The sequence below is a fragment of the Parasteatoda tepidariorum genome, chromosome 7 (assembly GCF_043381705.1).
Source record: "Parasteatoda tepidariorum isolate YZ-2023 chromosome 7, CAS_Ptep_4.0, whole genome shotgun sequence".
Classification (NCBI taxonomy): Eukaryota; Metazoa; Arthropoda; class Arachnida; order Araneae; family Theridiidae; genus Parasteatoda; species Parasteatoda tepidariorum.
The window spans coordinates 41,469,802-41,495,517 of record NC_092210.1 but is presented as its reverse complement, the minus strand read 5'-3'; the positions used below and the strand labels follow the sequence as shown (position 1 = coordinate 41,495,517).

The following is a 25,716-nucleotide window of genomic DNA, read 5'->3' as shown; positions in this document are numbered from 1 at the left end:
AATAGAAAATGTGCAAAAAATTATTCAATCAGCCTGAATATACTTAGGCATGTTGCATTTTTTTCAACTTATTCCTTTTGATCTTTTTGTCAATAAATTTGCTACGTTTCATTTAATACATATTTTCTCTTAATAAATTTAATATTTACCTGATAATTATTTTTAATTATATTAATTATTGTTTTATTATTAATAATGTCGATTCCATTTGGTACTCATACCTGAAGTCGAGATTTTTAAAATTTATTTCCTTTCATGAAATTAAATCTTTGTTTTATGAAATGACGAGTATTGATAATTGGTTGCATGTAACTGACTCAAAATATTAGGTATAATTAATAAAATGTTTTTTCAATATTTAGACCCGATAAGTCGAAAATAAAGCTTCATGCCATAAATTTTAAACATTTCTGCACTATTTGCTAATTAAAATAAATGTTCAGGAGATCATTGTTCTCTTGTTATACTCTCAAGATACTTTATTGTTTTAAATAGCGTGAAACTTTACTTCTATATTAGGTAGTCATATTTTATTTACATTTTTACATTAATGAACACAATAGAATTTGATCGATATGGCTAACAAACTTTTTTTTTTATAGATTCATTAATTAGAATATATGCTATTTTCAACACACTGCTAGTTTTAATCATTGATAATCATGTCTCATCTAAAGTAAAGTGATGTGTTAGCATACATCCATACACTAACGTCATTCCAACGACAGGTGTCTGGCTCGTTTCCTGTACAAGTTGTAGCGATGGTCAGGCGACAATCTCAGGGCAGGAAGTCTGTAGTTAGTAGGGTGGTGGTAGTTCAGCAGATTTCTCACTCGAGCTCTGGTTGCATTCATGGACAGCATAGCTTTTCTAGTGTAATAGTCTTTATAATAGATAGGGTTGATCTGTTTCGTATACCAGGGGTAAATGCTCAAATCTTCAGGATACATCTAAAATATAAATAAAATACATTTTAATATGATTTAGTGAATTGTTACTACAATATTCTACACAGATATATTGCTACTTGTTTCATCTACTACGTAAATGTCATGAAGTCACACATAGAGGATTTTAAACTAGAATCGTCTATTTTTTTATATGAAATTTTTGAGGTACATGTCTTTACTTATCCTGAGTAATCTGGGTTAAAACATTGTGCTGTAATTGTGAAGTAGCAGGAATTTTATTCCTAGTGGCGGCGTTAAGCTCATCTAGCTGTGCTGTAAAGTAAAAGTGGCCGTAGCGCAGTGCTACCATCATGTTTATGGCATGGAAATCTCGGAGACTTAGCTTTCATGACTACTTTTGTCAACAACAGGCTGTTGAGAGAGTTTTCTTTATTGAACTTATTCTAGTAACTTTACAAAAGCGAAGAATTCCCCCCCCCCATTTTTTTATTTTTTAAAACGTTGTTAAAACATCAAAAAGAAGGCCTGTTATTGTTCTCGCTTCTACTGAAAATGACGAGATGGAGTGGATATTTTCTGTACTCTAAATGAATAGTTTTGTATTTTTCTTCTTCTTATCATTATTTTTATTTTTAATGTTTAAACTACTTTAGTTATTCCCTTTTACTATAAATTTCCTTGAGAAATTAATTTGGCTTTTTTGTATTTCTATTTCTTAATTAGCCTTTTAGGTTCCAAGTTGTATATTTTGTGTCGTGAAAAGGATGGGGAGCTCGCTTCTGGTACAGGTCTTTTCGTAAAGCAATTAATTGTAGGCTAGTTTAACTTAAAACGCCCTCAAAGAAAATTATCTTACTTTGATACTTAACTGATACATAATAAGAGCGTGACGTTTTATTAAATAGATTCTAATTTATAAAAAATATGCAGGATAATTCTTATTTGGTATATTTCTAAAAATTTATTTCGCAAATATGTTGATAAAAACTACTCGCAATAATGCAAATATTTTTAGAAATCTGCCGATTAATATTAAAATTTTACCGTTACAGATTCGAAAACACTTTCAATTAATTAAAAAAAAACACTTATTAATTCTGTTTCAGACACAAAGATGTAAAGCTTCAGTAGTGATTCTATAAAATTTGAGATTTAGATATTTTAGGAAGTAAATTAAAATATTTCGTAATTTTTTTGACCTCTTTAAAAGATATTTTTGCTGCGTTTTTTTACTTATTTCACAGTAATTTACACAGTTTCAAAGCTTATTACATAGTAATGATGTTTGGTTTGTCCAATTTTATTGTTATTATTTGTATTTTTTAAAATTTATTTTTAAATTAATTTTTTTAAAGAAATGTTACAGCATAAAAGTTCATCCACTCAGCATAAAAGTTCCCTTTGTATTTCAGAAATATTTTTTGTTTTTAAAAACATAGTATTTAAAAACAGTAACAACATTTACAGTATACGTTAAACAGTTGTAACATTTGTATAGTATGTTTCTGTGGTCTAATTTTGTTAAATAACTTTTTATTTGCTAAAATTTTTCTGGTATGTTTTTTTTTAAATGTTTTTTTTTTTGTTGAAAATTTTTCTTTTGTTAACGGATGGAATCTCATTAAAAAACAACTTATGAGAGTAATAATGTTTAGTTTGTCCAATTTTATTATTATTATTAGTATTTTTTTAAATTTGTTTTTAAATTGATTTTTTTAAAGGAAATGCTACAGCATAAAAGTCCATCGACGCAGCATAAAACTATCCTTTGTATTTCAGAAATATCTTTTGTTTTTAAAAACATAGTATGTTTCTGTGATCTAGCTTTGTTAAATAACTTTTTATTTGCCAAAGTTTTTCTGGGATCTGTTTTTTTTAAATGTTTTTATTTTTATAGAAAATTTTGCTTTTGTTAATAGATGGAATATCAATAAAAAAAACTTATACGAGTAATATTTAGTTTGTCCAATTTTATTGTTATTATTAGCATTTTTTTAAATTTATTTCTAAATTGATTTTTTTAAAGGAAATGTTACAGCATAAAGATCCATCCACACAGCATAAAAGTTCCCTTTGTATTTCAGAAATATCTTTTGTATATAAGTATGTTTCTGTGATCTAGTTTTGTTAAATAGATTTTTATTTTTCTGGGATCCGTTTTTTTAAAAAATGTTTTTATTTTTATCGAAAATTTTGCTTTTGTTAGTTGATGGAATCTTAGTCGAAAAGAACTTTATAATGATTATAGAAACCCTTACTACTTGCCTAAGTACTGTTTTAAGCATTGTCTATGAAAATATGGATTAGATCTTGAACAAACTATAGACTAAAAAGAAAAAAATGTAATTTAATATTTATATATGATTAAAGTAGGATGAATAATGTCACGCAGTAAAAATAAGTAATTTTGTAAAATTAAATAACATTTTGTTTAAAATTTTATTTCGTTTAGTTATGCCATTTAATAAAATAATTTGTCTTTTATTTAAGCAAAGGTACCAAAATTATCTTCCATCTCTCGACTAGCTCTTAGGTTATGTTGAGTGGATGTCTTCTACTTCAATTGTTTTTAAATTTAAATTCTTTTTTTTTAACCCCTTTTAAGATCGTTACTTACTAATTTATCATTAAATTAATCTAAAAAAAAAAGAAAGGAGAAACGGTATACTTTTTTCACTTGCAATTTAAGGGAGAAAATTACATTTTGTACTGTCAAATAAATAAAATTAGAATAAGACTCGTACCATTTTTATAAAGAAAAGTAGAAAATAAATTGACAAATGTAAATAGTCGTGCAAAAAATTAGTAGTTAGGCATGACAATTGAAAAATTTCCTCTTTCCCCCATAAAAAACACACCCAAGCATTTGAAGCTAAATTATTCTGTGATCACCATAATTCCAATATTTTAATCCTAAAAAATATTATTAAAACGCGCTATTAAGTATGTGGACCGGATAATTGACAAATATAATTTGATCCGGATACAAATAATCAGGTCGCGTTTTCGATTAGTTTCTATTATATCTTTCTGTCCACAAAATGAAATAGAAGCACGATTACATTTGTTTCCGTTTTTTTGTCTCAATGACCAGAAGTCTTCTGATAAATCTAGGGTTAAATATAGATTTCCCCAAAGAATTCGACAGATATGAAGGAATGTAGATCTAGGGCGACTCTAATTTCTTTACCCTTCTGAAAAAATTTTGCCCTCAAATACTAGATTGCTCTTAATTTATATTTAATTTTATTTCGAATATGTTACCTAAGAACTAAATTCATGCGATCTAATTAAATGTCACGCAGATGATAAGAAAATGGATTCTGCCTTAAGCAATATTTTTTATCACTTTTTTATCATTGTAATCCAAGGTTATTGCAAAATTTTCTCTTTCTGTCTTTTTAGATCGAAATATTTTTATTTGGTTAACTACAATCTTAGAAAAATGAATTTAATTGTGAATCATAATATAGATGCTATAAATCAAATAATGCGCAAATTGAATAACATGTTAAATTTTTAATCATGTTTCCATTCAAGTTGAAAAAAAAATATCGCGGGAAAATACGGTTCAACCATATTGTACCATATTGAGGTCGCTGATTTAAACGATTTAATAATTCTACACTCTTTAAAATTTCCAACAGTATAGGGTTGTAATATTTTAAATTGTTCAAGATATTTATATTATACTAATTTTATTTCGAATATGTTACTTTAAAACTAAAATCATGCAATCTAATTAAATGTTGCGATAATGGATTTTACCTCAAACAAAATTTTTTTAATTACTTTTTGATCAATGTAATCCAAGGTAATTACAGCATTTCTTCTTACTTTTTTAAAAACGAAATCTTTTTATTTCATTAGTTACACTCTTAAAAAAATGAATTTAATTGTGAATTATACTGCAGATTCCATAAATCAAATAATGTGCAAATTAAATAATTTGTTAAATTTTATCAATATCGCGTGAAAATACGGTTCAACTTAGTACTAAATTGAAGTTAAAATTTTAAACAATAAAAATTGAAGTAAATTTAAACAACCATAAATATAAACGATTTAATGAAGCAACAAACACTCTTTAAAATCTTCAACAGTTAAAGGTTATAATATTTTCAAGTGTTCAAGCTATTCCTTAGTTAGAAAAATCAATTATAAATGTTGAATATTATTAGTTATGTCTATTAAAGAATAGCGTATATTATTATATCTACCAAAGTTCAAACTGAGTTCTTGATTAAAATTAAGGCATTTGTTTATTGAATGAACATTAGTTTAACTTTCGTAAATATAAGGTAAATATTTTTTAAAAAAAGGATTTAGTTTCAAGGTTGTTTTTCGAATATTGTGTCAAGACATGAAAAAATAAAAACGCTTTTCAGAGAAAAATATTCAATTTTTGAAAGTGTTGGTTTCAATTTTGAAAGTTTATAACAGTTACTTATGACTGTTAGGTTAAGTTTTGTTATCATTAACCTGCACCTTTTCCATTAACCACTTTCCTGTTAATACTACTAACAAGGAAAATAGTGCAAAATATCAATATGAAGAGAAGTCATAGCATAGTCATAGATAGTTAGTCAAAGCATTTTTAATCAAATTTTTTTTCATTAAAAATTTAATTGAATGCTGTACTGTATGACAAACAAAATTTCCAAAATTTGAGAATCATTTATTGATTTTAATTATTTCCATCAAGATGGAAAAATCTATCAAAATTGGTGATTTTTAAATGTCATTTTTAATACTTAAGCTTTCTGTTCGTTCCAAAACCCATAATTCCTTCAGATGACACCAGATGAGGCAAAATAGCTAATTGGCTTCGTATTTAAGGAATCTAAACTGAGTTTATTTTATTTTATATTTCTTTGCGAAAGAGCTTCGAAAAGCTCCGTGAAATAATTTAACATAAAAATAAGAGTATTAATCAATCAAAGCGAAGATTCTTATGCTATATTTATTATGTTTAAATAATTTATTTAAAATTTCGCGATAAATTAATAGAAGAAGAATATTATCGTGTAAAATGGTTATTTAAAGCGCAAGGTAAGTTTTGTGTTTCGAAAGCATAATCGATGATGTCTTAAATAAACTAATCAACTGAACGTGATAAAAGTTAGAAATTATTGAATGACAATAATCGTTGATTTAAACTAATTGAACGAGCCTAAGAATTAGAGATAATAATACATAAAATGAATTTGGTAGTTCCGCAATGATGACCTCCTTTTTTTAGAACTCTGGAAAAATGTATTAATATCACATACATTTTCAGAGTCACAAATAATTATTTAAGTGAGAGAAGAACGTAAATGCTATCAAAAATTGTCAAATCAATAGTAAGAAATGTAGTGTGAGAGTAATTGAAATCCATTTGATTACCTAAAATAAATTTAGAGGTGTTTTAAATAATTGCTTTTCCCCTCCTCAGTATTTCTCCCGAAAATCAAGCATGTCTTGATGTTATCGCTTTCCTCTATTGTGGTTCGATAGATTTTGATAGTGTTCTTGTTCTTTCTTCGTTTAAATACTTATTTGCGACTCTAAATGTATATTTTTTGTCATCGTTTTTAACAATGCTGCTGAAAATGCATATTACGGGTGATTACTTCGAAACACCCTTAAAAACTAAAATAAGAGTAACACTGGTGTATGACAAATATTTAAAATTTTTAGTTTAAAATACTTTAATATAAATATGATCACTATTACGTTTTATGAATTCAGAATTTTAAAGATATAATTGGGAATATTTCTAGTTATATATGAAAAAAACTTTAATTTGAAGTTCATAAAATTTAGACATGAATACATGAATCAATAGTTTTTTATATGAATATATGAAATAATAGTAGTTATATGAAAACAAGAAATAATTATGGAGTAATAATAATTCTGAATGTTAAATACAAGCATGCAAGTATTTTTAATTATTAATTTTGGAATATTACTTGAAAAAATTAATATAAAAGCCTATCAAATAGATACTACAAAAAATTGATTCTATAAAACTCTACCAAAAATTTAGTTTGAAAAATTTTTAATCAATTTTTCTGATTAAACTTTATTCGATTAAATCTGATTAAATAAAATAAGTTTATAAAAATTAGATATTTATTAAATCAGATGAATTTTGATTTTTTGCACTTATACAAAGATTTTTTGCTCATTTAAAAGTTTAATTTTAAATTTTTAAATTACAAAAAATATGCACTCTCAAGGCATGAAAAATTTTTGCATTCATTCAGAAACGTCTTGTAAATGTAATCTTTGTTATCATGTAATCTTTGTTTAAGAGAATTTTTGACATTTTAGGAAAGTAAAATGAAATTTTCAAATAAAATTAAAGAAATTTCTCTGATTTGATAATACTTTCAAAATTTTTGGCCCATTAATATGAACTTATAAAAATGATTCTTTGCTTCAACTGAAGTTAGATTTTGGGTGTATATATATATGAGAGTTTTTCAATAAATTGATCAAAAATTTTATTTAAAATAATGAAATAAAAATTATGAGCATAAAAAAGTTGTTTATTTATTTTCATTAAACTAGTACATTGTTGTTTTATTTTTATTGCGTCTTAGATAGTCTACGAGATTCGGAAACGTAATTCTCATCTACACTCAACAGTGAAGGTTCTCTCGATTCTTGTTCAGTTGCGAATGCTATGGCTTCAAGCTGATCCTAAAGAAAAACACTGCTTTCAAAAATGTAATATAAGTTTGTTTTATGTTATTCAATTATTGAAAATATATCATTTATATCAATTTTACATTGTCCAATCAATAATAATAGAATTTATATTCGTCTTATCCATATTTGTTCTGAGATGTAATAAAATCAAAGGCATTTCTTTTAAGTTGGCAACAAGTGCGTTGGATTGTTCCTTTTAAATTTATATATAGTTTTGTTAAAAATTACCGAAATCCCCTGAATAACTTTTGATCTAATGATTGGATATTTACGTACTAGCTCTAAATCTTAATTGTTTGAGGGGGTGGCCTCAAATATGCTAATTAGTTAGTGCGGACGATATTTTAAATTACGAAATCAGACTCAAAAGCATATTTTCTATGAAAAAACAAACATTTTTTTCGACGAATTATTTCTGATCCCCAAAATATCTCAGAAATATGGTCCTAATAGTTTGGTCAGAAGAGCGTTCGCAGGTTTGGACCCCTTAAAGTTAATTGTACTTTTTGCACATTTTCCTGCAAGCTTTTTAAGCAAATTGAAAATTTTTGCAAAAAAAAAAAACGAAAAGATATTTATCTAAAAAAAATATATGTATTTATCCAAAGATATTTCTGTGCAAAAAATTTATGATTTTTAATAATTGTTTATTATTATTTTATTTAATAATTGTAGAAAAATTATGAATTGTATGGACAGTAAATATTACACCATGTTAAAGAATGTAATTGTATGAACATATTGAATTGTTTATTGTTTTTACAAGGAATGGCATCAGGAAATACATTCTGTATTCATTCATGATATCATTTCAAAACAAAATGTATTAAAATTATTTATACTTTTTTATTCCATATTTCAATTCAAATACCCCAAAATTAAAATTATTACTTAATTTTAAAGTTATAATGATTTAAATAAAAGTATCAAGACGGCATATTATAGCATTTTAATGATTCTTTAAAATTTGTGGTGAAGCGTTTTTCATAATCTTAATTTCGTCATCAAAACAACTTTAATTTTTCACTATAATTAAAAAAAGCTTAATTTGCTTTCGCTATTAGGTAATTAATATAATTTTTGATTAATTAATTGACAGAGCACTTCAAAAATTTTGACTCAATGACAAATTTAATTAATGATTCATTTTCCATTTATAATCGATGCTTTTTTAAATATACCTTAGAACAGCGGTTCCCAATATTTTTTTGGCAGTGGAATCCTTAATGATCGGTTTTTTTCCTCGGAATCCAGATAAATTTAAATCTGTATAAGTTTAAATCTGTATAAGTGCAGTTGTGATCATATTAATAAATAAAAACTATTAATTATTTTAAATATGATCCAAGTTTTTATTTATTACTTTAAAAATATTTAGTGAATAAATGACGAAGAAAATTTTTTCGTCTTGTTTTATCAATATTAGTTTTAAAAGTGGGTTTTGTGTCAGACAGTTGAATTCACTGGTCTGATGCGGTATCTTGTCTATTTCTTAATTTGATTTTAGAGCATGCATAAGCTGATAAGAAATGAACTGAAATATGGCTTTCATTGAAATAAAAAAGAAAAGGGAAGAAAATAAAAGTTGAAAATGGTCATCAGAGAAACACACTTCTTCATTGTTGAATTTGGTTATTTTTATTTGATGCGAAATACTACTGGAGTCTTTCATAAATCCGTATATTCTTTTTCCATAAATCCGTATATCCATATAAATCCAAATCCATATTCTAATTCATTCATTACATTGTTATTAGGAAAAAAACCCCACTGTTTTGAAATTTCTTTCTTCACAAGCATTTGAATTAAATAATTGTATAAAAATAACAGAAATAATCATTAAATAATGGATTATTAATCGGATATAAATTAAATTACCAGTTTAGAAAAGCATTAACTGATTAAAAAATGTCATAACTCTCGGAACCCCTGTGACCCTTCCACGGAACCCTGGGGTTCCGCTTAGCAACTTTTGGGAACAGCTGCTTTAGAAAACGAGTTATTTGTATTAAAACCTATTAAGCGTAAGTTGTGCGTCGAATTTAACTGTAATGGTATTTTTTTTTGGAAAAAAGTTGAATATATTTTAGTAATTTTTACGACGTTTCGATTATTAACATGGCTAATCCACCTATCTGGCGAAGTCAAGTACATGTACATAAAAATGTTAAACAGCGTGCATTCAATATCTTCTATTTTCACGACGGGGTAAAGGGCAAGTCGTGAATGCTAATTTGATTTCTTTTCTTGTGTTAGGGAGGTTTCTTGTGTGTAAGGAGAGAAATACATTTTAAATATAATACAGAGATGATATGTGAATGAACAATTGTGATTGGGTTATTATTACCTAATCGCTTTGGTAGAGTTTTTTGTAAAATTAACGATAAAATATAATTTTATAATATGTGATAAAATATGGTAATTTTTTCATGATACTTTAGAGAATGGCATTAGCACCATTTAATCGGTTAAATTTGCTTTTAAGTTCTGTATTTTTTATTAAATGTGTGGTAATAGGAAATATAATTTTAAAAACCAGAATTTCCGGTAAACCGTTGCCGTATGAATGGAAAATTTACCTAATGAATGGTGTAAATACCGCATATTTTGGTTTTATTAACCAGAATTATCTTTTTTTTTACTAAAGTGTTATTACTATAGAGTACGGTAATTTAACCGGAATTTTTTTCTGCGAGCAGTAAATACATACACACGCTTGTTTTCCAAGCCTTTAAAATTTTTCTAATACTAATTACCTTAATGACGAACTCTTTCATTTTAATTCTTTGACGGGGAAAAATTTTAATCAAAAAATTTAATCAAGAATTTTTGAAGAAAAATTTGATAAGAATTAAGGCCAAGAGAATTGTTGTCGTATGTATGCTTAAAATGAAGTGATTTGCTTTATTTTAACGTTTTTCAAAATAAAAAGTGGTTGATTAAAAACCGCGCTGTTTAAGAGATAAAAACTATTACCATTTTCGTCTTTAATATTTTTGTTCAAAATAAGTGGGACAGTTTTATAAACCACCCTTGAAAGGTTAAAGCCATCACTGTTACCCGTGGTTTCATTCTAATATATTTGACTGATCCTAATGAAAACTTATCACGCAATCCAACGAATTCTCTAATTTGAACTTTAATAATTTAAATGCTTTGACTTATTTTCCTAGAATTTGTTCCCACATTGCTGAACTTTTGAACAAATTTGAGTTTACAGCTGTTTTCTTTCTTGACAAGAAACTGAATTTTAAAAATTTTAAAGTCCCTATTGCTGACTTTAATTGCTGGGGTATTTGCCAATTTTCTTATTAGTATGATCTTGAACAAAATACGAGGGTTGCTATTTATATTTCTGGCCTTGGCAACAGTAAGTGTTGCTAGGCGACCGCAGACGATTTTAATCGAAAGTTTGATATTTTTAAACATAAATTCAGCAGCCGATTTACCATTATAGCTTCATTTGTGTTGTTGACAGTAAATTGAAAAGTTCTTCTCTTTCAAAAAATGGAATTGAATCGTGAACATTTTCGTGCCATTATTTTTCATAACTTTCGACGTGGATTGTCAAGACAAGAGTGCTTCGATGAACTTAATTCTTTATTCAGCGATAAAGCGCCATCCTACAGCACTGTAAAAAATTGGTATAACGAATTTAATCGTGGTCGATGTTCGATCCAGGACGAATCCCGTGCAGGTCGTCCAAAATCCGTTGTTGTGCCAGAAAAGATCGATGCTGTGCGTGAACTGATAAAGCAAGATCGTCATGTGACATACCGTGAGATAGAGGCGTCTTTGGACATTAGTATGACTAGCATCAATAAAATATTGCATGAACATTTGAGCGTAAAAAAAATTTGTTCGCGTTGGATCCCGCATAATCTGACAAACGCTCAAAAAAAGGCTCGTGTCGATTGGTGCAAGGAAATGTTGGAAAAATACGTTCAAGGTACATCAAAGGCTGTGTATAACATCTACACAGGTGACGAATCATGGATCTATGCATATGAGCCGGAAACAAAACAGCAATCAACTGTATGGGTCTTCCAAGACGAGGCAAAACCAACAAAAGTTGTTCGAGGAAGAAGCACATCGAAACAAATGATTGCCTGTTTCTTCGGCATTAACGGTCATGTGGCAACAGTGGCGTTAGAGCAACGCAGGACGGTCAATTCTGAATGGTACACGACCATTTGTTTGCCAGAAGTCATCGGAGAAATTCGAAAAAAGCAGAAGAACAGGCGAATCATTCTTCATCATGACAATGCGAGCTCTCACACATCGACTCAAACAAAGGCATTTCTGACGGAGCGAAAGATCGAACTGATGGGTCATCCGCCGTACAGCCCTGATTTGGCACCCAATGACTTCTTCTTATTCCCACACATCAAAAATAAATTACGTGGACAACGATTTTCGACCCCCGAAGAAGCGGTTGATGCATTCAAAACGCATGTTTTTGAGTTACCTCAATCGGACTGGAAAAAGTGCTTTGAAAATTGGTTCAAACGCATGCAAAAGTGTATTGGAGAATATTTCATCATGGAGAATATTTTGAAAAACAATAAAACCAATTTCGATCCTACATATTTGTTTTTTCACTATTAGGCCAGAAATATAAATAGCAACCCTCGTAAAAGTACCTTTAAACTTTGATTTTAAGTACAGTAAAGAGATTAAGATATTAAACGATCTTCTTCTATTCTATTTAGTTGAACTTCTAATCATAGGTTTAAGTTTTCTTATGCAATGTTAGAAATGGATACTCAAATTTCACGATACTTTCTTCGTTTCTGACAAAACCATTTTCTTTTATATGTTACGAGCAAAAATTTCATCAAGGGGACGAAATAACTGCCGTCACGTGTTCAAGTAAGCAAATTTCGTCAAAATTACAGAAATATTTCGTCATTCTATTTAAAAAAGAAATAAGAAAACTTATAGCTCCTAATGTACCTCACTTTTCTAATAATAGTTTTATCGTGGGCACTATATAGGTGGATCAATATCGTTTGAACAACACCAGAAGGGCAGATAGAACAGACAAATAAATTAAACTCAAGTCCGAAGCCGGATTCGAACCTTTAATCTTTCTAATCCGAGGTCAACTCCTTGACCACCATTGAAGCAGTTCCGCTTGTTCTGTCTCTTCATTTTCGATTGTTTATTCCTCTTTCTAATTTCGTCATTCTAGTTAACACTCTCTCACAATGCACTACGATGAGGTTTCGAGACGAGGAAACACTTTCGTCATAGATTTGAGAGTTCACGTTTCGTCACAAATCACGTGATTTCGCGATAAAATGATTATCAAAATTAACGAAATGTAGTTCAAGGAGTGTTAAATCGTCCAAAGTGAGAATTTTATTTCTGAGAATGCTCTAAAATCGTTCAACATTGCTTCTCAATCACTGACCTAGGTTTCAGGTAATTATTTCATTTCTTTATAAACTTTAATAATTTTGTCAATTACCTTGCTAGTATTCCACTCTTTCAAAGTGAATGGAAATTCATTTTCCTTAGTTTCTAAATCTTGTTATAACTGGGATTCTCACGCTATCCCAACCACATCATATACTTGTCTCTCTTCACTTGCTTAGTTATTTTTGTCAAATTTGTTCTTTCAACCACTGAAGTCAACTTCTTTTTTCCTAGTTGTAACTTGTTTGTAATTTTTTTCAGCATCTTTGAGTTTCATTTTTTCCACTTGTGTTTCGACATTGAAGAAAGTTCTTTATAATAGAGCTAAAACTATGTAGGTCTGCTTACGTGGCATCATTTGTGCTCTTTTCTCTTCGCTTAGTTTTATTTATACATAACACGAAGTTAACCCTTTCTTCATTTGAAAGTACATACTATAATAATTTTTGTTAGCAATAAAATTTTTTTTCAGGTGTGAATTTAATTGTAAACCCTTTAATGTTTTTATATCCTTAAATGTTAGATGTCTAATATAAGAAGTTTACTATGAAATCTTCTAAAAACATTAATGTCCAAATCGCAATTTTCAAAAACTTGTATTACTAATGATTGATGCTTTACCTATTAATATATATTATTATTAAATAAAGTCAAATATCAACTTAAAAATTAATAAAAAAAACTTTTTTGGGAGCATTTTGTTTTATTGTAAAAAATTCGTACCATTTAGGGATTTTAGTAATAATAATATCAACTGTCTATATGAACAATTATGTGAGATTTAAATAGAGTATTCCTTCAATTGTATTGTAATTGTAAAGTATTTTTTCATTAGCTGATTTACTAAAGTATTAGTTGAATGCGTGTAAATGAATTGATAAATGATTGACAATTTTAATATTTTTCTTTTCGTCATAGCAAAGAAAATAAACTATTTTTGAAAAGAGTTAGATAAAAAGCTTCATTAAAAATCGATCCTTTGATAAAGTTTAGAAGAAAAAATGACTTAAACATGGTTAATGCCGAAGTTAAGTCGATAAAGTAATTCATGTGAGGTTGTTATTATAATTTAAGAGTCATCCCCAAAAAAATGGTTGACAGTTATGCGTTAACTAAATAAAATGTCAATACCATAGGCACAAATATTGCTGCACTGCTAACCGAACACCTAATAAAATTTCGATGATAAAATGATAAATATCAAATTTCAACATTGTATAAATGAGTAAAAAAACGTTTACCTTTAACATTTTCGAAATTAGAAAAAAAAAAAGAAATTTTTAAAGAAACTCAAATTATTTTCGCACCATATACGACAAAGCGATTTCTATCCATCATAAGTATCGAAATACTCCTTGAATAAAACCATCTTTAGTAATATAGTTGCATTTTTGAAATTAATTTAGAGTTTTAAAAATCTTAAATCAGATGCTCCTTATTTTATAAAAAATTTCGAAATGGAATTTTTTCTAAAAGATCTAAATTTTTATCTTAATTTGTTATATTTATCGTTAAATAGATTACAAAAAAGTAACTTAGGTCAAAAGATACTGATTCAGTTAAAAAAGTAACAGAAAAGAATACCTTTAATTGGGAATTGGCTCTTTCCAACAGTTCAATTTTGTCGTTGAGTTTTTTACTTTCAACAGCAGAGCATTGTTCCCATTCTCTTTGCAAAAGACCATGGCGAGCTTCCAGAAGTTTTAACTGCCTCCTAAGATCTTCATTTTCAGCAGTAAGAAATTCTAACTGATTAAAAGTGTGAGACAAATTTTCTTTGTTAGATTGTGGGAAAAGTAATGAGTAAAAAAAAATAGTTAATGAAACGACTTTCAAACAAACTTGAAGTTTATTTCAATTTTTGATGAGTTTCAGATGAATTTGAAAAAAAGCTAACATTAGTAGAATAATATGAGTTTCCGAGCACTAACGACAGTTTCTTTATAACGATAACGATTCTTATAACGATAGTTATTTATTTATTGGACTTAAAAATCGTTTCTATATACAACATTAACTCAAAACAATTTTCATCAGCACTGTGGTCAGTTCTATGTACAAATAAGGAATCTAGAAATGAGAAGAAGTCCAACTCTTCGAATACGTAACTAATTTGTCGGTGCGATATGCTATACCAGAAAAACAACTTACAGGGCGGGCAATGTACTCAGATATAGCCGAGCATCAGATTTACCAAGATATGACGCATGAGGACAGGAAGCAAAGTAAAAGTCAGGAGGTACGTCACCTGTAAACTGGTTGTTGGAAAACTCTACATGTATGGTTGCGTACGCTGTCTTCCACTAACCGCAATTTTATTCTTTCTTCCTATCTCAAATTATGTTAGCAGATTTAATCAACATTGGTGATATAAATTTAATCTCAAAGAAATATCTTAATTAATAGTACACTACTATTTATAATAAGGACAAATATGAGAACAAACCAACAATAAATAAAGAGAGAGACTTTTCATCTCCTCCCCAACCCAAGTAGTGGTGCCTCTAAATGTTGTTTCCACCTTTATACACAAAGACGGCACCAAACCATGGTAGATTGGCTTACATTATGTCTATGGAAAACAGTCTTCTTCCCTTATTCTTTGCCTGGGTCATCTGATTGGAAGTTGTGTTCACTTTCCCTGAGCGCTCGTTTCAAATAAAATTATTTAATTACTGCTGTATTTGAATAAAAATAGACTTACTTTATCTACAATGTCCACTTTTCCTCTTTCAGAGAGTAGTGCTTTTCTGATACCAAAGGCAACACCACTGTCATAGAGTGCTTCGTAAGCAGCCAAACTCATTCTAAGTTCATCCCTTACTCTTACGAAAAGTAGTCCTCTCTCCACACAATTTAGTGTTTCTTGGCGAATTAGTTCATCTATATGGATAAAGGATAATATTTTGTTTGGTGAATTTAGGTATCATTAAAATTGGTATGCGATATTTGATATATTTATAACTCACCGAACATTTCTCACAGAAAAGTCTAATAGTAAGTAATATCTACTAATTATTTTGTAATTTTCAAAAAATTGAATGTATTGAAATGGTTATTGTATATTTTTTCCTCCGTTTTCGATGTGATAAATTTATATTTACTTAGTCGAATTAAGTTTCTGCTGATTGAATTGGTGGTTGTTTGGGAAATTGATTTAGTACAGCCAAGAAAACGTAAAATGCGTCACTTGTGTAAGAATCAGCCTTTCGGATTTTTAATTTGCACGCCGGAGAAGAAAGGAAGAAGTTAGTTATTATTAAGTTCTTTTTTAATCATTTGATCGCATTCCAAAGATAAAGCGAAATAATTTATTAGAAGCTAATTTTGATGATCTAAAATTACACAACAGCCACTTCTTTTAACAAAATATCTTTCTATGAGGAATAAACAAGTCTTCTCTCTTAGACAAACGTCTCCATGTCCAATCTCTGATCACTGGCTGTTCTAATTTTTCTTCGTTTCTAATATCACATTATCTCCTTCGGTTCTTTTTTTCTGTTGTAATAAAGGTGTTGCAAAGAAGTATGACAAATTTAAGTAAGACAGTTTTTTTTGTCGCAGTATTATGTGATTAGAGTATTCAAAATCTACTATTATACATTATACTTGTAAACAAGTTAAAACCAATCTAACTTTAACTTCTTTTCACCTATATTATTTTTTTTAAACCTAAAAACATTGTAAAGATATTTATTTTTTCTGATTAATTACAAAACAGTTTTTTAAGTAAGAAAATTAAAAAAGGGGAGTTACAGGAGCTAAATTAAATTAAAGATTACAACAGCAGAAGAATGGAGGACTATTTACATGATATTGTTCATAATTTGCAATGGCTCCGTGTTTGGTTTCAAGTCCATGAAAATTGAGAGAGATACATTTTTGAAAGACGTAATGTTTGTAAAATTAATAATGATCAACGCATGTTAATTTTATTAATTGTTATGTCCACGCAAGATTTTGACCTAGCAAGAGTTTTGTCACACGAGAGTTTGACCTTGTGAAAACTTCTTTACTCGAGATTTTGACATTGCGAGATTTTGTTTACGAGATTTTGACTTTGCGTGATTTTGTATAAGTAACATTTTGGCTTTGGAGATTTTGTCCCTAAACCATAAATTCTGTTTTCCATTGTAACGATTTTCGAATCTTTTTTACATGAATAAGGATTAAAAAATTATCAAGTCAAAAAATTAGAAAAGAAATTTTTACGTACCTTTTGCTTGCGTCACTATTCATATATTTTAGATAACTCAAGACTCTGTTAGAGAATGAAGGAGAAAAACAATAATGCTAAAAATTCAGTTTATAGTAAGTCAGTTAAAGAGTCTTCGACTAGTACAAATGGAAGTTAAGAAAATACATAATAATTGCGTCGTTTCTAAACAAGTTTAGAAAGAATTAAAAAAGCGACGAAGATTTCCGCATCGTGATATGCGGCTTAATAATCACCTAAGTCATAAGCCCGAAGGGTTTAAACTCATAGTCACCTACGGGTAAACCTCTGCATGTTTTTTTTAAAACTGTTTAAAATTTATTTAGCACATTGGCAATCGTAGTTGGCGTGTGACAGATCATGAGACAGATGTATTCCCAATAAATGTGCAAAATGTATAATGTTTGTTGTTATATTCGAAACTTTCAGTTAGCGACAAAAATCTTACTCTTTCTATGCATTTGAATTCATTTGTTGTAAAGAAAAAAGAGAGATACAAACCAAAACACTGATCATAGAGTTCTCGTCTTATTGGACAGATTCCTATCTCTCGAGCATTTCTTTCAATGAGCCTTGTGTCCAATTTCTCCGCAAGATTTATAACGTCCAGTCTGGTGGCCGGTGTTCTAGATACACATTGAACCCACAACTTTCCGTCCTCTTCATATTCTCTGGGAAGATAACATTAAGCAGTACATATTTTTTTTATAGGAATAAATGTTTACGAAGTTTTTCCAACAAAAAATATTGTATTTGACGTTTTTATAGTGTGCAATGCTCAAAAAAGAAAAAGAATGAACTACTTCGAATAATTTTGATCTAATGATCGGATCTTCAAGTTCTAGGATTCAATCTTAATGGTTCTAGAGGTTGAGCTAGTTTAGTAGACATCCTTTAGTCAAATACATCCTAAATTAGTGAACCATGTCAAGGCTATGCTGCAATTTTTCATGTATTCAACACTGTAACAGGTAGCGATTTTCTTAAATAAAATTCATGGAAAAATGCCAAAAAGATTGTTGTATTTGTAAAAATTCTCATAAAAAATGAAAATTGATTGATTCTTACGCAAAACAAGAACTTTATTCTAATATAAGATAGATGTTTTTAATTATGTCTCATGTTTTTAATAATGTCTTAATTTTTTTCGCACTAAATTATTTTAAAATTAGAAATCTATTTTAAATTTTTAAACTTCGACATTTTTTAAAATTTTTAAGTAGTGTCAAATCATGATACTTGGAAATACATTACACTGTAAAAAATAATAAAGCTCACACGTCGGTTTGTTTTTAAAATCTGGAAGCAAGTTGAAATCAGTGTTCGTGAAAATGGACTCAACTTAAAATGCGCGTTTAAGAAAATAGATACAGCTCGTTTGTTTACGAAAATAATTCAATTTTTCAAACTTTTTTTATGAGTATTGTTTTTCTTAAAAGGAATAAATTTATAATTCAAAATAAATTCACAATGTGATATCGTCAACTTGCATAAATCACTTGAAACATTGGACCGGTATAGACTGGTTGTCAGGGTGCTGGACTTCGAATCCAGTCGACCGAAGACTCACCATGTAGTAAATGGTGACAGATATGCGTTAAATCTGTTGGGTTACAAAGTCCTCCATGTTCCCATAACAAATTGTACCTCTGGGGATACTGAATTGGAGACTGATTGTTCTCTGGTTCAGGATTTTGGCCAAAGATGGCGCCACTGAAAATTAAGAGCAATCGCACCCCCAATACTTTAATCGCCTACGATAGCAACAACAACATCCTGAAACATTTTATTTATATAGTCGACTTTTTGAAAATACTTTAAAAGTCAAGAATAGTTTTTACAAGGTTGCCACTAGTACTATAAATTTGTAATAGTTGTAATAACTTATATTGGGTATTTAGAATTTAAAACTCACTTTATTATTTAGAGTTCTGAATACAAAGTTACATCTGTGATATGTACCTAGCCAACCTGATCCCGAACTCCGGGACTTTGCCCCTAATGATTATGCTTAGTATGAAACTAAGCTCACTGAGAAAAAAAAAAGTATGGTCAAAACTACCAGAATATAATAAAATTAACCGCATTTCTGGCTCGCTGGGAGCACCAAAAGAGCACGGTAATTCTTACCGAAGCGCTTTGATAATTACATTTTGGGAAAATTAACAATAAAACAAGATTTTTATTACCAAGGTGTTTGGTAGGGTAAAATTTGGTAATTTTAACTTTAAGTTGATAATTTTAACAGTACTAGTACAGTTTAAGATGAAGCAAAACTGTTCAGTTTGATGCCTTTCATTTTATTTAGTTAGCTTTCCTTCTAGTCGACTAATTGTTTCTCTTTAGCATGTGAGCTGTAAGTTAACATCTACCAACATTTAAAACTATGAAAAATATGCATTTGTAAATGTTTTAATACTTGGTAAAAGCTAAACTAAATCAATAACTTAATTGATACGCATCAGGGCTATTCCAGCATCCAGCTAGCGATTCCAAACCCCACCATTACCCAGGATGCATCTATCGATTTATGTTTCATTACAATCGATTATGATTTATGTTTTATCGATTATGTGTCTATATTGATTACCTGCTACCTTCACAGTAAATGCATTTTTGTAATGTTAATTACAATGTAATTGGATCAGTAGTTGTCTTGTAACAAGACTTCAAACACTCAACGTTTTATAATCACCTTGGTGGAAGGACAGTATCCAATATTTCTGCGACTTGATGGTCTTTGCTCTTTCCTTCAGATCGATTGGAGCGAGCAGAAGATGGTTTGTCTTTGATATTTGGTAAGCGGGAATCCTTCTATAAGAGAAACTTGGATTTTAACTTTCCTCCTTACTGACTGTCGAATTGGAATCATATGCCTATCTTGGATATTTTTCAAATTATTTAAAAATATCTCTTATACAGTCAAACCCAGTTATAGTGAACTCCCGGATATAGCGAACGATATATTCCCTCCGTGCCTCGCTATACACATATAATATTATTTTTTATGCATATAGTGAACCAAAAGAAATAGGAAATTGTATATAATGAACTTTTTTCTGTCTTTGACTGATTTTTTTCTTAATTTTTTTGGTATTTTTGAAATTGTGGCATAGAATACATTTGCCAATTTTTAAAACTATCTATTGTTTGAAATGTAGCCATAAGAATTTTTTCCTATTTGCTTCTTCTATCTCAGTTTCCCATTCCTAAATTTTTTGTACACAAGACGAAGAGTAATGAATAATAAAAGTTAACACATTTTTTGTTACTACATATTGTTTTTTAATCATTTTTGTATTTCTTTTTATTGGTCATTTATTTAAATAATGCAATAAAAAGGAGCAATGTGTAATAAAAAGGAGTAGTTCGGAAAAATTAGTTAAAATTGTTTGCAGTATGGATATAGTGAACTCCCGGTTATAGTGAACCGAAACTTCGGTCCCTTGAAGGTTCAATACAGCAGAGTTTGACTGCATTGCAATAATATTAACTGAATACTAAATACTAAGTAACTCGAAGCCTTTAACAGTATATAATTAAGTTATATGAATTGTTTAGAACAGGGTGATAATTCAGAGCTTTTTTTTTAACTCTTGGCAAGTTTTATTTGAAACTTTGAAATTGCATTCAGGGCATGCTGGGATTTATTTGAGCATGCGCACTCTTATTGTTCTTTTTTATTTTTCTATGAAAATGACAAAATATAGCTTTTGTGAGCGTATATGGAAATCATCCACGTCTTGACGTTTGAGCAGCTTTGTGAGCTTTCGAAAGAAAATCAGAAATTATTATTTTACGAATAAAATTATTTTCAAGTGTCAACTTTTGGTACTATGCATGACATTTCAGGTACACTTTAAAAGAATGTTGTTTTGATAAATGTATTAATTAATTTTTTGGTTCACGTGCCTGCAAAACGATAGAATCGCCTTCTTGCTATGAACTTGAGATTGGTTTGCGTCATTGACGACAAGCATAACGAACACGCTATATGCTAAATCTGAATAGTTGTAATTGCTTCGAAAATTTGTATACAGTTTTTGAACTCAGTAGCTTTTGAAGAGTATTATTCTGTATAAAAATTAATAACTCTGGGAAACAATTTTTGCTTTGTTCTCTGTTGCATAAGATTTTTAAACGGATATTGGATATTTTTACGTCATTGATTTCAAATCTGTCATCGGTTTCTCCTTCCAAGCAGCAATTTTTTAAAAATAAATTTCTTAATCTATTTTTTGACGAAATGCACAAGCTTAAAAACGTTACATGGGGTTGTGTAAATGTTGCTAAAAATGTTATGATTAAAACGTCAAAGGAATTCATGAGCAGTCATACTGTGGTAGGGGTGATATATGCATAATATGTAACATTACAATAAAATTGAACTTAATAGATAAGCACCCCTAGCTGCGTATGATGACATTTATGAGCATAGAGTCCTATGCAATTTTAATCCTGATGATGTGCTCTAACTCTCCTAGAAGTTTGCCGATCGAAACATTTAAGTTACCCCTTGTTATATATAACGCGTTTAAACTCACATATTTCGGCAAAAAATAGACAGAATGGATAAAAAATGGAATAAATAAATAAAAATGTCCCTTTTTAAAAAAAAATTGCTGCTTTAGGAACATAAATAATTTCAGATTTGAAATCTCCACACCCGAATTAGGCTAAATCAAGTACTAGTATAAGTTCAACTAAAAATCTGTTCCCCTATGTAATTGTCTCTTTGTATAAGACAAATCATTTAAAAGTTATAAGAAAAAAATGTCAGTTATAAAATATCGTTAAAATTAATAATTATAGTTAGGAATTGTAATTTTAATAGTTATAATTATAATTATTATAATAATTATAATTAAAAATTATAGTTAAAATTTCAGTTATAATAAAACAAAAATTATCAAAATATATTAATTGGAAATAAATCATTTTTATTCAAAACTTCTAATTCATGTTGATGTTTCCTTCATTTTATGCAAGTAATTAGTGGCAATGTTATAATTTAATGATTCACGTTTTTATCTTGATACGTTACTGCTTTAAGATTATCATATTTATATTCAAAACAAAGCTTAAAAGTAAAAATCGTAAGTTGTAAACACATAAATTAAGAATAATTAAGTATCTAATATATTATTGAAAGAACTACAGTTTTCATTTTATTCAAAGTTTTATTAATTAAATTTGAAAAAAGAGAGGCTTATATTGAATATATTTAACATTTTATTCAAACTAAAAGAATTGGAAAAATATAGAAACTGAAAACTGCAGATTAGACATTTTTTTAGAAATTAAAAAGACTAATTATAAGTATGATGGCTTGATTTTTTTCATATTAGTATTGTGAGATTATCATTTTGAAAAACAAAATAAAATTCAAAAGCATTTATTTTTTAAGCTCTTTCTTATGGTAGTTTAAATAATTTATTATTTTTAATGATCTAATTATTATCGGCTAAGTATTTATTAGTAGTTATTAGTAGTTAATGTAATACAAAAAAATACGAAATCTGAATAGTGTCTTTCATATTGTTTAAATAATGCGAATTTATGAATTCTTCTTAACTTCATTTATGATTTATTATTTGTTTAATAAGAGTGTTATTAAATAACTTATATGGGTAATAAATAATGCGATAAAATATTTATTCAGTATATGGAAATATCTTTCGTTTTCATAAAAAAAACTGTATTACTTTCCGAGAAACTCAAAATTTCAACTAGCTCCAAAGTTTTAAGCAAATTTTGTTTATAATTTAACACTATGGGACAGCTCCGAATTTTTCAATTCATTCTTGCTCAATAAATAATTTGAAGCTTTAACTCGTTAAAAGTGTGTAATTAAAAAACTAACAAGAGAGGGGCTTTAAGTGTAACTTGCAAATTAAGCCGACATTTTATATACCTAGAGATTTTGAGTTTATTAGTTGCGATGTTAAATTTTTTTTGTCTATTTCTTTTTGGTTTTGGAAATTGAAATGTATTAAAAGCATAACATCTGATTAAAAAGTTTGAAAAGAATGATTACGGCTTCGAGAGATATTAAATAAAATTCCTTAGGCAGAACTATATTTTAGGAGACTTAAAAACCATGTAATCATAGCAGTGAAATTATTAATTTCGACGAAATAATAGACGTTCTTTGGTTTTCACTAATCAAAATAAAATTTTTTTAAGCAAAGAATTATCTGAAGAAGGCCTGTTTTCATAAGAAAGTTTGCTATTAGTTAACTTAAAATTGCTAAAGTTTTGTTTATTCCAAATCAGAATTTGTCTTTTGGATGTCAAACTGTTTTAATTATAAATCATTTTTAAAATAAAATGAAAAAATGATTACGAAACTATCTTAGCCTGGAATCGACTGCTGAATTTTTGTTCTGTTTTAAAATATAGAAATTTTTTATTCGTTCAGAATAAGATCAAACATATTAAGATAAATTTTGTAGTAAAAGTAATTTCATAAATATATTTTGCAAGTATTGAAAAATTTGAAAGCATATTTCTTATATCACCGCATGAATTAAAACGAAAGTTAAAGCAAACACTCAAATCTTTGGATATACTTGACTGGTAAAATACTTAAATTCTGTATAGCCAAACAATTAAACACTCTACACATTTCAATACTTTGCAGCTAAAACTTCAGTAACCAATTTTGAAAATTGTCATAACGTGAAAAAATACTGTCAAAACTACCAAAATATGGTAAAATTTGCCGTGATTTTGGCTCTAGAGTAACACCAAAAAGATCGGTAGTTTTTGTCGAAGTGATTTGTTATTTAGAGAAATTAACAATAAAAAGTGGTTTTGTAATATATGATAAAGTTTAGTAGTTTTACCATGATACCTTAGAACATGGTATAAAAGCCATTTATTCGGTCAAATTAACCTTTTAGTTTTGTATTTTTTACTAAATGTGTGGTAATAAGAAGTATAATTTTCAAGTTCAAAATTTCCACTAAACCTTTACCTCAAGAGAGGAAAAAGGAACAAGTGAGCGGTTTAAATACAGTATATTTTGGCTTTATTAACCAGAATTATGTTTTTCTTCTTTTCGCTGAAATTTCATTCTAATGGCATGATAATTTTACCTGAATTTTTTTCACCTTGAATATTTAGAGTAAATATTTCTGTTTTAAGGAACCTATGACTTCACAGCTAGTTTGAAATATACAGTAAAAAGTTCATTAGTTATTTTCAAGCCTCAATATATATCTGTGCCTACAAATTTTCTGCTTAATTGTCAAGTGACATTTGGGGTACATTCCTTATAAATTTAACTTTTTTTCATCCTGAAAATAATTATCTAATAAAATAGGAATCAATTCCTTTTAAAATAAAATTCGAAAATGTTTAGGAAATTATGTATATTTGTTTACCTTAATAAACTTAGAATCTAAAAGAAAATAAATAGAATCTTAAAGTAAGAAATATATAAAACATATTCATTGAGTTTTGGTGTCAGAATCTTTTGTTGTCACGAGCGTTGGAGTTTCAGATTTCACCAATGTCAAGTGACATTTGGGGTACTTTCCTTATAAATTTAACTTTTTTTCCCTCCAGAAAATAGTTATCTAATAAAATGGGAATAAATTCCTTTAAAAAAATTCAAAAATGTTTAGGAAATTATGTACAATCGTTTACCTTAATAAACTTTGAATCTAAAAGAAAATAAATAGAATCTTAAAGTAAAAAATACATAAAACATATTCGTTGAGTTTTGGTGTCAGAATCTTTTGTTGTCACAAGCGTTGGAGTTTCATATTTCACCAATGTCAAGTGACATTTGGGGTACTTTCCTTATAAATTTAACTTTTTTCCCCTCCAGAAAATAATTATCTAACAAAATAGGAATCGATTCCTTTTAAAATAAAATTCAAAAACGTTTATGAAATTATGCATATTCGTTTACCTCAATAAACTTAGAATCTAAAAGAAAATAAATGGAATCTTAAAGTATGAAATATACAAAACATACTCGTTGAGTTTTGGTGTCAGAATCTTTCGTTGTCACGAGCGTTGGAGTTTCATACTTCACCAATGACATGGTTGGTGCCGCAATCATTTCACTCAAAGACGACGCCATATTTTATAGAGAAAGTTAAAAATATTAAAAAAAATTCGATTATACTTTACAAGATGAAAGGCACACGAATCCTATGTTACTTGAATGAAAAAAAAGCAAAGCATAAATTCAAAATCTTTTACAAGTATTTGCTATTCTCAACGGAATTTTCTTTGAAAAATCAACTATTGTAAGAATAGATATTTTCAAAAGACCTCTTGTACTGTTGTCATCCTAGTTTCCATGGCGATTTTGAGTGGACAACTTATCGCTAGAATAACTTTATTCTTGGGTCACACTTTATTGCATCGCATCATCTGGCCTTGGTCCTACATCACTTTAGATCAAAAATTCATTTCATTAAAATAAACTCAAGCTTGCCCTTGTAACAT

The 25,716-nt window shown here is 28.4% G+C and overlaps 1 protein-coding gene across 3 annotated transcripts; it reads right to left on the bottom strand.

The window, feature by feature from the left end:
- Positions 1 to 461: 461 nt before the first annotated feature.
- Positions 462 to 25,539, bottom strand: LOC107447209 (33 kDa inner dynein arm light chain, axonemal-like). Of its 3 annotated transcripts, none has more exons than XM_016062066.3 (6): positions 25,238 to 25,534; positions 19,946 to 20,064; positions 17,752 to 17,921; positions 15,739 to 15,917; positions 14,619 to 14,783; positions 462 to 950 (listed from the first exon to the last, which is right to left on the bottom strand). In XM_016062066.3, exons 1-6 carry the CDS (start codon positions 25,343 to 25,345, stop codon positions 714 to 716), a joined length of 978 nt encoding a protein of 325 aa, XP_015917552.1. In that variant the 5' UTR covers positions 25,346 to 25,534; the 3' UTR covers positions 462 to 713. The 3 variants fall into 3 exon arrangements, with proteins under 3 accessions (XP_015917552.1, XP_071039426.1, XP_042905048.1); XM_043049114.2 differs by lacking the exon at positions 462 to 950 and adding an exon at positions 7,430 to 7,604 and having other exon boundaries at positions 25,238 to 25,538; XM_071183325.1 differs by lacking the exon at positions 14,619 to 14,783 and having other exon boundaries at positions 25,238 to 25,539.
- Positions 25,540 to 25,716: the final 177 nt, after the last annotated feature.

Excerpts from the sequence above, each read along its gene's own strand:
- LOC107447209 (XM_016062066.3), bottom strand. The coding sequence starts at position 25,345 with ATGGCGTCGTCTTTGAGTGAAATGATTGCGGCACCAACCATGTCATTG. Across the intron at positions 20,065-25,237 it reads CTGACACCAAAACTCAACGA|AAGGATTCCCGCTTACCAAA; the intron begins GTATGTTTTGTA and ends TTTCTCTTATAG. Across the intron at positions 17,922-19,945 it reads GATACTGTCCTTCCACCAAG|AGAATATGAAGAGGACGGAA; the intron begins GTGATTATAAAA and ends TTATCTTCCCAG.